Source organism: Triticum urartu, chromosome 3A (genome assembly GCF_056163025.1).
Source record: "Triticum urartu cultivar PI428250 chromosome 3A, HENAU_Tu73, whole genome shotgun sequence".
NCBI classification, from domain to species: domain Eukaryota; kingdom Viridiplantae; phylum Streptophyta; class Magnoliopsida; order Poales; family Poaceae; genus Triticum; species Triticum urartu.
In genome coordinates, this window is record NC_141875.1 from 639113652 (window position 1) to 639127276 (window position 13625).

A 13625-nucleotide genomic window follows, 5' to 3' on the forward strand; every position below is an offset into this window, starting at 1 on the left:
GACCGCCACATTTATCAGGAAAACGTTTTTCAACGGCGACGCCGCAAGCACGACGCTGACCTTTCGGGCGTCGTGGCCTCGCCGGCGACGACATGTATCCTGCAGCGCGCGGCCGTCAGCGGCATCTCTGACGCAGGAGGCTTTGACGGCGCTTTTGCTTGTGCTCGTTGAGGCTTCACCGTCACCTTCATGCCAACGCGTGTTGTCCTGACACTGACGCGTGACGCCTCGTGCGAGGGTTACGTCGCGTGCGTCCGCGCCACGGCTCCAATCCCGCAAAAATGACCTGAGCCGGCCGGCCGGCCCTTCTAGAGGGCATATGCTGTCCACTAACAACCAGTGATGGATGTAAACGCGCGCATATAGGATTCCAAGATTGACAAATCAAGGGCAGATAATGCAGCTGGCGGCAGCGGTAGTCCATTTAGACGTGCACTAAAACAACAACAACAACAACAACAACAACAGGTGAGCTGTTGGCTATCTTATTTGGGATTTCAGCCCTTCGATTAGAGTAGATTCGTGTTATTTTTGTGAATACACGGAATGGCATGGGGCCAATGTTGGGTACGGAAATGGTCGAGAATCATGGCCTAGCTATCATCTTAATATCTTCTAAAAAAAGGTATCCTCTTTTAATGGTTTTTGCCATCGGTCCTCCACTATGGTTGGGGAAACTGCCATCGGTCCGCGCCACTTGTCCCTTTCTGACACAAACACCCCATCTGCCAGCTCAACCGATCATCTTGATTTTCAGATCAAGCATGTGTTTTCTTGGGGGGCATATGAAGCATGTGTCGATCACGGACCCTTAACAATGACGGCCACCGGATCAGAAAGTCCACAAACACTTTTGCCCAAGGGATTGAGTGACAATAGCTTGCTCTCAGGCTTGTGTAACTAAATAACCTCAGACTAATATTGCGCTGATGTCTCCTTGGGGCGATCATCTGATCCAACTATCGTTTCCCACGAGAGATCATCTAAATCAACGTCGTGATTTGGGAGTGTTTCCTCAAAAAACTACTCCCAGCGAACGCTTGAGAATTGCTTCTGGCGGAGGCAATGGTCGTTCGGTTGTCCATGGACCTTGATGTAATTTTTATTATGTTTGAGATGGTTTGTACTTCGGGGGAATCTGTATAATAGATTTGATATTTTCAATGTGTGTGTGTGTGCGCGCGCGCGCGTGCGTGCGTGCGTGTGTGTGTGTGTGTGTGACATGCTATTGTACAAAGATCTGCCATGTTTTTCTTTACCGTGCTAGCAAAAATATTGTTAGAAGAATAATTGCCATGAGTCTTCACGAGTTTGTCGTGATGCAAAATGAAGAATTGACGGTCTAAAAATAAATAAATTTTCAACTTGTTCATGATTTGTCATGTTGGTAGAAGAAAATTGTCATACAACATCAAAGGGAACCGATGAAAATTTCATGCTCTAAAACACACAATTTGTCACTCCGGATGTGCTCACTCAGTGTGATTCCGAGCGAACGTTTAGTGCCGCCAGCTCATAGTTTGCTCAGCTACATGTCTTGCTTTAAAATTCATACACGAAAACGTGTCACAACACTTTTTCTCAAAAAATCCCTCTGAGATGATGTCAGATACTTAACATTTAGGTTAACCTTCCCCCATATACTTGTGGATACGAAATTCCGAACGCTTACCACGGTTTCTGAAAGAAACAGAACATAATGAAAAACTATTGGGGCTTGCTTGGGTGCTCGCATCCGTTTGTAGCATCATGGAAAGGTAGCCTGGTAGAGACCGTTTTAGATTGTACGAGTTATGAGCCAAGTTTTGCACATTGTTTGGCTGCTCTCATTGCCTCTTCTTGCATGGGAGCATAAACGCAAGTATACCGTTTGGTTGCATGTATGTGCTCCTCAAATGCAATGTGTTCGACTGTTTGGTTAAGTGTGCGCCGACGGCAACTCTCACCTTTTGTTCACATGGTGAACTTACCTCACATCATCACGCTTGAACAACTTTGTTATATGAGCGTTTAAATAAGAAAAAACTCACAACATGAAAGTTGTGTGGAACAATGAGATGAAGGTAGTGGTCAAATAAAATTTCAAAAGATAAATCGTGTGCGATGAATTTAATGAAATTCATCTAAAAGAATATGCACGCATGAACACGTTAGTACATAAGAACATTGAGATATAGATCTATTCATTTACGACCGTCTAAACAGAAAAATTACAACACTAAAGTTGTTTGAAACGACTGGACGAAGCTACCCTCAAAGGAAATATCATTTTTATATATTTTAACATCCCTGAAAAAAAATTCCACATACATAATTTATAGGTAATACCCGGTACTATCTGATACTCACCGTAACCCTTCAGGTGACCCCGAAACGCTTCCGGATCCTCTCAGAACTATTCCGAATATTCATGAAATAATTTTTCACAAACATATTCTCATGGCCCTCGTCCTACTAACACTCAGCAGTTTGTGATTGCCTTAACTTGTGACCCGGTAGGTTCAGTAACTCATAGACATAAATGAAACCGTTTGTTCAATGACCGACAGCGGGACCATGGACGTCCATATCGATCCCCATGAGCAAACGAATGATATTCGAGTGAACCATTGGTTATCATGTGATGTTCCCTTTGCTTCACGATATTCACAAAACCCGGGATGCATCGGTATCCTCCCGAGTCATAACCATGCTCACTATACCGAAATCCTCGTTACCGGTTTTGTACTTCTTTCTCGTTATTGTGTTCCGGCATCCCCGTGCCAAAGTCACCTGTGTCTGGCCAGTTGATGATTGATGTTGTCACACCGAGAGGGGCCTAAAAATATCTCTCCATCGTCGGAGGAGCAAATCCCACTTTCGAGCTATCCGGGCACTTGTCAAACTTTCCAATGAACCTGTAAGTTGTCTTTGTGATTACCGTGTTACAGGTGACGTTTGATCAACCCCAAAGCCCCCCGTACGGTAAGAAGTGATCACGATACTCTCATGGTCTAGGAAGTAGAATCACACGTTAACACTTGGTGTTATTACAAATGATTACAAACGATATTAACTCAATTCATAACATACAAGATTGAGTCAATTCAATATGACCGTTCCAACGTCATAATCTCAATGTTGTTTTAGGACTATCGTTACACTTAAAGATACCCTAAGGTCCGAAAAACATGATCACCAACAACACTTGAGCTAGTCCCAGAGCAAGAATATAAACCTTTTATTTTACCGTTTATCATTCCACACATGCATATGAGTTTTCCACTGAATCGCATATTCCAGGATCATAACAGTTATAGCATGAAATATAAATACTTAATTAAGAATATGAAAATATAATAATACAATATAATTGCCTACAGGGCATATTTCCAACAAAATCTAGTTCTGGAGGTCTCGACTTTAGTGCGGCAGATGAATGTGATGCTCCTTCATGGCACAAGGATGCAACCAAGAGAAAGCTTACCACTTCGGTGTTGACGGTGACAACGCCCACGGGTGCCGCTCTCCTCTTGGGGACGTTGTCGCAGTTTCCCTTCCCCTGACATGGTTTTAGGTAAAAACCTTTGTCCGTTCCTTGGACGTGATGACGGCAACACTTTTCACCGTTTCTCTCTTAAGGGTGTGATTGTGGAACTCAGGTGTCGTTGGTCGTGTTGTGGTGTAGTATTTAGGTCCTCCTGTATTCTTGCTCGGTCGCGTCGTTGTTCGACCTATGTCGTTTGTTTTTCTATGTTCTACTTTAAAGGCTTCCTCATCACCATGTATCATTGTTCGGGCATGTACTTGTGGTTCATGTTTTACTTATAACTAGCAAATATGCACATGCGTTGCAACGGAAGGAAAAAAACATATCACGAGCTCATAGCCTAGCCGTCCTTCGTGTGTGCTCTTTTTTCTTCGTAACACAATTTTTTATTGTTCAATCGTTCGCAACATAAATTAGACTTTTTCTCAATATAAATGTCTATGCTCAACAATGGCATGCCTAGATTATTTAAATTTTGAAAATGTTTTTTCTTGCCAAAGTGAAATTTAGAATTTAAATCTACTAGTTTTGTTACTTCCCTAAATACGAAGACTCTGCGACCTATACTCTATGTATGTATCTAAAGACCAAATGATATCCGTTTAAAAGAAGACCAAATGGTAAAATAATTCCTTTCATGGAAACTAATTTCCATGCAAAAAAAAAACCAAACACAAGAGAAATCATGCAAAAAGTTGGTTGCCTTCTCCTGCACGTTGGCCACAAGTTGTCTTTGCTTTGTGGCTTGCCCTTGTACATAGCCAAACAAACGCCCCCACCTCCAGGCCGCGTCCGATAGGAATGGATGTTGTGTAAGCTGGCCACCGTATTATTTTTCCTTGTTCATGGTGTGGCCTCATTATGTCCTCATTATGTTTATCTTTAGGCGCTTACATAATCCCACACCTAGCTTTTTATTTACAATAGGGCATGTTAATTGTCTACCCGCTGACGTATGTAGATTGGTGGATTTTTATGTACTACCTCTCTCTCAGTTTACAGGGCGTGCGCGTAGCCCTAGGTTGTCAATTTGACCAACCTAATACAAGTCATATATTACAAAAAATATACCAACATAAACTTCAGAGTGTCTACTTTCAAAAGATATAATTTTTGTGTTATATAGTTTATATTAAGGTGATAAAATTGACAACCTAGATATACGCACATGACTTGTAAACTGAAAAGGAGGTAGTACTCCCTCCGGTCCTTTTTACTCTGCATATTAGAATTCTCTGAAGTCAAACTTCACAAAGTTTGACCGTATTTATATGAAAAAGTATCAACATCTGCCATGCTAAAGCTATACAATATGAAACTTTAAGTCATGACACATCTATTGATACTGATTTTAGATTATGAATGTTGGTACTTTTTTCTATAAAGTTAGTCAAACTTTACGAGGCTTGACTTCAATCAAATCTTATATGCGAACTAAAAAGGACCGGAGGGAGTACTACAGTGAGGTTGGAATTAACCAGAAGGAGCAATAATTCCACCTCCCTTTACTAGTTGGTATAGATATGAATTGATATAGATAGATAGATATAGAGATAGAAATAGAGATAGAGATAGATATAGATATAGAAGAGAGGCAAAAATCTTTTTGGTGAGAGCCTGCAAGAATCTCCTGCGATCAACCATTATAATCGTGTAATGAAGAGAAGAGGATAATTCGAGGAGAAGAGGAAACATATACACCCGTGGCTCGTACACACACACACCCAGAGTCAACCTAAACACACACACACACACACACACACACAGAGTCCACGGTCAACAAGTCTGCCATATCTGGCTCTTTGCGACTTCGTTTCCCTCCCCTCCCCTCCCCCCTTTTCTGCTTTAAAACGGCCAAACCCCGTTCCACCGTAGCGCACACAAACACAAGAGCCCTCACTCGCTCATTCTCTCCACCGAGGCCAAGGGAAGGGACGAACCGAACGGAACGGGGCGACGGCGATGGCGGCAGCGAACGGCGGCAAGGGGTTCGAGGTGCCGGAGCTGGACATCAAGTTCACCAAGCTCTTCATCAATGGCCAGTTCGTCGACGCGGCTTCCGGTACGCACAGCCTCCCTTTCTTTTCCCGCGGCGGTCGCGTAGGTGAGGGCGAGGGCGAGGGCGAGTCCAGCAGCAGCACCCCGACTCCCTCCGCCGGTCGTTATCTTAGGGGAGAAAGGTGAAAGAATTCTGTTAGCAGCGCTCCGATTTCCTCGCCGTTTTACCGGCCTCTCCGATCTGGAGCCCGAACACCCCTGTAATATCGGGGAATCGGTGACCTCCCTGGTCGCCGCCCCATCCGGGACGCTCGCACCGGCGCTAGATGGTCCCGACGCGGCAGCTCCGGAGCAGGGGAGGCAGAGCTGGGCGCCCGAGGCAGAGGAGGCCACCCGCGTAGACGAGCGCGTGCGCGCCTGCACCCTGGAGGGCGGCCGGCCGGCGGTAGGGAGTGCGAGCGCGTCGGAGAGGAGGCGCCCCGCCGCTCGCGGGAGGCGCGAGGCACTGCGTGCTGGGCTTGCTCTCTGTCTCTGCGCGAGATACTGAGAGAAAGCTCGAGATATGAAAGAGAGGCGGCAGCGGCACATGGCGAGGACGACGGCGCGACGGTAGGCGTGGAGCAGGGCGGGCGAGCGGGCGGCAAGCGGGGAGGATGAGCAGCGTGTGGCCGAGCTCGCAGCGTAGATCTTCTTGGATGGATAGGGAGGTAAAAGACGTGCGCCCCCGGCCGACGAGAATGCAGCGGCGCCAAGACGGCGCAGAGGACGCTCGGCGGAGAAGCACCGTGACCGTGGTGAGGTAGGCACACGCGTACAGCGGCCAGGGACTAGTGTATGCATGATCAACGAGATTACGACAGATGGACGCCCGATCAATTCAGGGTATCGTCGAGCGTGTCCGATCCGACGAGTAACTTTCGTCATGCGTGTGCATGCCGGCCCCCCATCGATGCCGGCCCCATTTCTCCTCTGCGCCCGTCCTCATCTTTGTTGCTTGCGCTGTCCCGCCCTCGAGTCGATCGCTTGCTTTTTGTAACCATGTTGTTGCTCCGACGGAATTATTTGATGGTTACACCTACGGGCGTGACTCGAGCCATGTCACCGCATCTTTTTTATGGTGGGATAGGACTAACTTCGCCATCATTATCGTGGTATAAGACCACAAATACAAATTACCGGTGCTTTCACCCGACTGATAACGACGTGCATAATCAGTAAAAAATTTGTGCTAAAAAACTATTTTTCTATGCTTTGGCCCTCCCCGGTCTGCTTCAATGGCGCTCGGCCCCCCTTTTCTGTTATTTCAGGCTCCGCATGTTGCAGTTGCATAATGGAATAGATAAATCATGTAGATAACCAGAACAGCACAAACAGAACGTTTCATTAAATGTTTAGATCATGTAGCATCGGAACGTCTTTTTTTTTCATGTATGTAGACTCCCAGCCAGCTCTGAAGTTGTGCCATTTCTATTCCATTACTTTAACCAATTTATGAGCAAGTGCAACACACATATCTTCCTATCTTAAATCAGTCGAATATGGCATTACGGAAGAGAACAAGAACACAAATAAGATGAAATATTTCATAGTGCAAAACAATTTTTCAAATTTCAAACAGAAAGAGGGAAGAACACATCTTAATGAATGCAGTGGTGTAAAACGTATGGGAGAGACAAGCAAATACCTTACATTAGAAACATTTCCAACAATTACGGTACCCGGAAGTGCTCTCTTGATCCCGAGCTCACATGCTCTCGAATGATCAGTAAAATCCAAAAAATAGTAAACAAATTAAAACAATTCTGAATTTTTTTTGTGACAAACATTGATGAATGTTTTAACTGCGTGCAAATTTGTTTTTTGAAAGACATTTGTGGAGGTCCGGACAAAAAATACAAAACCGATGCTCCAAAATGCTTCCAACAATAGTCTATTTCGGAGCATCAATGTTTGTCACAAAAAAATCAATTTTTCTTCTGCTATTTTTTAGGATTTTACTGTGAGTTCGGGTTCAAAAACTCCATGTCCTGTCAGTACCGGCATTCTCCTTCAAATTTGGTCGAAGCTTCTACAGTTTCACCGTGTAAACTACCAGACACTCAATGGTCATATTAAACAGTAGCACTATTACACATACATAAATGTCAAACTACAAACTTTCCTTCTTGCAATTAACTATACGATGAAGATAAATAATTCACACCTTTAGCAATAACATACTCCCTCTGTAACATAATATATGACATCTCTGCAGTATTTTTTTTTTGCATGGTTTCTGCAGTTCAACGGTAGTAGTATGTACTGACTATTAGTACTTTCTTAGCCTAGTACTCCCTCCGTTCCTAAATATAAGTCTTTGTAGAGATTCGACTATGGACTACATACGGAGCAAAATGAGTGAATTCACACTCTAAATTGCATCTATATACATCCGTATGTGCTTCATAGTGAAATCTCTATAAAGACTTATAGAGTACATGGAAGCTCTGCATTAGGATCACATAGTACATGCGGCCCCAAAGAATCTGCTTGTTTTTAATATTTGTTCGAGAAAAATAGGCCCGCCTTTAATTCAGTCTGTAGAATGCAGTTCAGTGATTCATCCAGCTGACCAATCATTAGCGATTTCATTTCCTTGCTTTTCTTGACTCTTTCATTTCATTAATTGAACACGTACGTTTATATGCATGTACAGGCAAGACGTTCGAGACGCGGGACCCACGCACCGGCGAGGTGATCGCCAGGATCGCCGAGGGAGACAAGGCCGACATCGACCTCGCCGTGAAGGCCGCCCGCGAGGCCTTCGACAACGGCCCATGGCCCAGAATGCCCGGCTGTGTACGTACAAAGGCCTCCGTAAACTCAATATGATTCGGCCCATCGACAGATATTTTGGGCCTATCTAACAACGTCTCTTTGTTTGGCGCGTGCGCAGGCAAGGGCCCGGATCATGCACAAGTTCGCGGACCTGGTCGACCAGCACGTCGAGGAGCTGGCGGCGCTGGACACGGTGGACGCCGGCAAGCTCTTCATGATGGGTAAGATGATGGACATCCCCGGAGGCGCCAACTTGCTCCGGTACTACGCCGGCGCCGCCGACAAGATCCACGGCGAGACGCTCAAGATGACGCGCCCGCTCCACGGCTACACGCTCAAGGAGCCCGTCGGCGTCGTGGGCCACATCGTGCCCTGGAACTACCCCACCACCATGTTCTTCTTCAAGGTCAGCCCCGCGCTCGCCGCCGGCTGCACCATGGTCGTCAAGCCCGCCGAGCAGACGCCCCTCTCCGCGCTCTTCTACGCCCACCTCGCCAAGGAGGCCGGCATCCCCGACGGCGTTCTCAACGTCGTGCCCGGATTTGGACCCACGGCCGGTGCCGCCATCGCCTCTCACATGGACGTCGACAAGATCAGCTTCACGGGATCCACGGAGGTCGGGCGGCTGGTCATGCAGGCTGCGGCCACGAGCAACCTCAAGCCCGTCTCACTGGAGCTGGGGGGCAAGTCCCCCGTCATCGTGTTTGACGACGCCGACGTTGACATGGCCGTCAACCTCGTTAACATGGCCACCTACATGAACAAGGTACTCCTGGTGCTCACCGTGTCATCTGGCTCAAGCAACAGGCTCGATCAAACTCTCATGCAATCACGGTTTCTGCTGCTACTGTCACATCACAGGGCGAGATCTGCGTCGCCGGCACACGCATATACGTGCAGGAAGGGATCTACGACGCCTTTGTGAAGAAATCGGTCGAGCTTGCCAAGAAATCGGTGGTCGGAGATCCTTTCAACCCAAACGTACATCAAGGCCCTCAGGTACTAATCCATCGACCTGCCGGCATCTGTATATATATGCTTTCCAGAGAAGAAAACTCTAACAAACACTTATAAAGGTTGACAAGGATCAATACGAGAAGGTGCTCAAGTACATCGACGTCGGTAAGAGCGAAGGCGCCACCCTCCTCACCGGAGGGAAGCCCTGCAGCGACAAGGGTTACTACATCGAGCCCACCATCTTCACCGACGTCACCGATGACATGTCGATTGCGCAAGAGGAAATCTTCGGCCCAGTCATGGCTCTCATGAAATTCAAGTAGGCGTTTACATTTCCTCTGCCTGAACATTTTCAACCTGACAGTTGAGTCGACACACGGGTGGAACTGATCTGACGGCCTGAAACTACTGGGTGTGCACTGTTTTTTTTTTTTTACTTCAGGACGGTGGACGAGGTGATTCAGAAGGCCAACAGCACCCGGTATGGCCTGGCCGCCGGCGTGGTGACCAAGAACATCGACACCATGAACACCGTGTCGCGGTCCGTCAGGTCCGGGGTCGTCTGGGTTAACTGCTACTTCGCCTTCGACCCCGACGCCCCGTTCGGCGGCTGCAAGATGAGCGGCTTCGGCAAGGACATGGGCACGGATGCCCTCGAAAAGTACCTGCACACCAAGACTGTGGTCACTCCGCTCTACAACACACCCTGGCTGTGATCTGGACGGACATCCGATCACAAACAGCACAGGCGAAACAAAAGTGGGAAAGATTGCCTTTTTATATATCATTTATACACCTGAATGCTTTCAGCTTCCTTGTGCAGTTGTACTTATTACCGGTGGTCAATCTTCTTCGTGGTATTAATCTTTACAAGACGAAATAGTCCCAAATGTTCAGTAAAGATGCTGCAGTTAGACTGAAGTGGCGATACTGTCACTCTTTCACCCGCACAGACTTGATTACCAATAAAAGTTTCAAAAGTCCCTTTCAGTCGATCATCCAAAAAATGAAAAGTCTTGAGCGATAAACGTACTTGGACCGGGGATGAACCCTTAGAAATGTTGGTTGTTGAATCACAAGAATTTCACCACGGTGTCGAGAAAAGATTCCAACACCACAAAGAATCAAACAAACAAAAACAACATGCTGCAATATCATAAATTCGTCATATCCGAATAATTAGATCCGTGATGACACAAACCTCTATCTCCATCGCAGCGTCAAAAAAAGAAGAAGAATAACTTTATTTGAAAAATACCAAGATTCTCTCTAGACACTAACAAAAACACAAATCTCTTGAAGATCCAAGGCCCCCCACCTCTCAGCGCTTAGATGCCAGCCAGAGAGCGAGGGGCCTGAAGGGGGTGCTCCTATTTGGCGCAATGCATGTTGGAAACCAGCCAACGCGCACCCACCGCTACCCCCCCGCGCATCCTTTGGGCTGGCCCATCTATGGGACGGGAAGCACCCTGTTTTTCATTTCGGTTTTTCTCCTTTTGTCCGCGAATTCAATAAATGCGTAGGATTTTGAAAATATTCGGGGAATAAAAAATGTTCATGATTTTTAAAAAACTGTTCGCATATTAAAAAATGGTCACGAATTTCAGAAAATGTCTGCCAACTCAAAAAAGTTCATAAATTTCTAAAACATCTTCACAGAAAAAAATTACGCAAATTTCATAAAAGTTCCTATTAAAAAAAATCATCAATTCAAAAACTGCTAATTGGTTCAAATGTTCATGCATTTAAAAAATTGTTTATCAAAGCAAAATAAATTCATGTATTTGAAGAAATGTTCATCGATCCAAAAAATGTTTATGAGTTCCAAAAATATGTTCACCAATTCAAGAAAGCTTACGATTTTTGCAAAAGTACGCGAATTTGAAAAATGTTCACAATAAAAATAATGGATGATTTAAGAAATGATCTCACGAATTTTTAAAAATGTTCTTGATTTCTAAAAAAGTATTCAAAATCTTGAAATATGTTCGCATAATTAAAATAAAAGGGAAAAATATGAAAAAAGCATAACATAAGAAATGACAAAAGGACCAAAATAAAAAAGGAAATAAAAACTAAAAAGGAAAATTAGAAAGGAAAGAACGAAAAATGAAAGAGTAGAAAAATAACCGAAAGGAAAAACAGATTTAAAAAATGTGCCCAAAACCGGAAAATATCTAAGTAGGCCAGTCGAATAGTTACAGAATGTTACGGTTGCCATGCAGGAGCTCAAGCCCTCGCCCCCTTGGATGTTGTGCTTAGTGTTTATTGTCTTCTCACAAAAACCTGAATGATATTTTGCACTGCAACAAGGTAGTAAGTGTCACATATGTTGTTGCTTCTTGTTCTACGGTTGAATGTTGTTGTGTGCTCATCCCACTTATCGTCGCTCTACATTGCTTTGTTGCTCAAGTTGACATCCCCAATGAAATCACGATATACATGTAAACCAGGGTTCATGAGTTGGTGGTCGCTTGTTCTCTCGTAAGAGTGGTTGGGTAACACCCAAAAGTAAAAATTAAAAGAGAAAGAAAAACCAAAATACTAAAAAGGAAAGAATAATATGAGTCAGTAACATGTGGCCTATCACGCACTTGGCCGACCCATTTCGGGAGGTGCCTAACGCAAGCGCAAGCTACGCCTCGGTATAAGCGCCATAGGCGTGCTCGATGACTGTAGCGAATCAGGAATCGATCAGTGTAGATGGCCTTGCTCTAGAGCAATCCGACATTGTAGCAAACCGGCCAATGTGGTGAACGATTTTTTTAATATGTGATATTTTTTCCAGCTTTCACTTTTTTCGAAACTTCTGATTTTTCTTGAAAATGTAAATTCTATTCAAAATTTTGAACATTTTTTGAAACCATGAACCTTTTTTCCATTTGGAAACACTTTTCAAAATTTGAACATTTTTATAAACACGAACATTTTCCAAAAATTTGAAGATTTTCTGGAAACATGAATAGTTTCAAAGTTTACGAACATTTCCCAAAAACGCGAGCCATTCCTCCAATTTCAGGTTTTTTGTTCAAATTTCAATTTTTTTTGTTCAAATTTCAATTTTTTAGAATATGATATTTTTAAATTTTCCACACAAATTTTAAACAGTGGGCATTTTTTGAACATATTTTTTAATAGAATAAGAAAAGGAAAAAAGAAACAGAAAAATTGAATAAGAGAAATGAAACCTGAAAACAAGTAAAGAAGAGAAACAGTTTATGCCCTTCTAGAAGGTTCCCCGTACTGGTAAAAACTAGCTTGGAACCTTCTAGATGGTTCCCAAAACCGAAACGTTGCCTACACCAAAATGAGCCGGCCCACTTGCTCGCTAGTACGATAGTCAGTGTGCATATTGAAAATTCACCGAAAATGAGCGTAATACCCGGGATTCAATCCCGCGACCATTGACATATTGGGTGTGCTCATCAGTGACTACTAAGCACCGCGACATTTAATGAACTAAAATCGGCAATACAAACATTTTCCAAAAATTATCGAACAATTTATTTAAATTCAGACAATTTTTAGGCAAACGCAAACAATTTCTGAAAAATGTGAACAACAATTGATTTTTTTCTTTCTAAAATTCCATTAAGTTTCTGAATTTCCAAACATATCCTGAAAACCGTGATCAAATTTTGAATCTGAAAAAATTCGTTATTCTGAACAATTTTTGATAAATTGAACATTTTGAAAACAATAAAAAAATATTTAAATTCTGAACATTTTCTATAAAATCTGGTTTTTCTAAATGTAAGTAATTTTTTAAAGGCAAGAAAAAAGAGTCCGAATTTTATAGAAAATGTGAACAATTTTTGAACACGTGAACGAATAAAAAAAATTCTGAATGACTAATTTTTTTTGAGAAACATGAATAAAATACTTAAATTGCAAAAAATGAAAAAAAATCAAATTCCGAAATTTTCTGAAATAAGTGATTTTTTTAAAACATGAAATAATATTGGAAGTCCAAATTTTTAAAAGAAAATATGAACAATTATTGAAAACACGAACACATTTCAAATTTTGAACAATATTTGGAAACGTGAACAAAATTTTAAAAATATGGAAAAAAATTGAAACTCTGAAAATTTTGAAAACACATGAACAAAATTTGAATACAAAATATGTTTTGAAAAAAGTTAAGAGTTTTGATAGTCTGTTTTTTTTGAAAATTTTGAAGTTTAAAAAAAGAAAAAGAAACAGAAAAAATAAAAAGGAAAGAAAAAGAAAAACCAAGAAAACTAGAAGAAGAAACCACCAGGAAAAAACCCGATTAATGAATCTTCTAGAAGGCTCCAAAACCGGTAGAAATACTGTACAG

At 43.2% G+C, this 13625-nt stretch overlaps 1 protein-coding gene across 1 annotated transcript; it reads left to right on the plus strand.

Annotated features, from left to right (window-relative positions):
* Positions 1-5370: 5370 nt before the first annotated feature.
* LOC125545678 (aldehyde dehydrogenase family 2 member C4) lies at positions 5371-10115 on the plus strand. The gene is made up of 6 exons (XM_048709701.1): positions 5371-5591; positions 8223-8365; positions 8463-9110; positions 9206-9343; positions 9421-9620; positions 9744-10115. The coding sequence occupies exons 1-6, from the start codon at positions 5492-5494 to the stop codon at positions 10015-10017; spliced, it is 1503 nt and encodes a 500-aa protein (XP_048565658.1). The 5' UTR covers positions 5371-5491; the 3' UTR covers positions 10018-10115.
* Positions 10116-13625: the final 3510 nt, after the last annotated feature.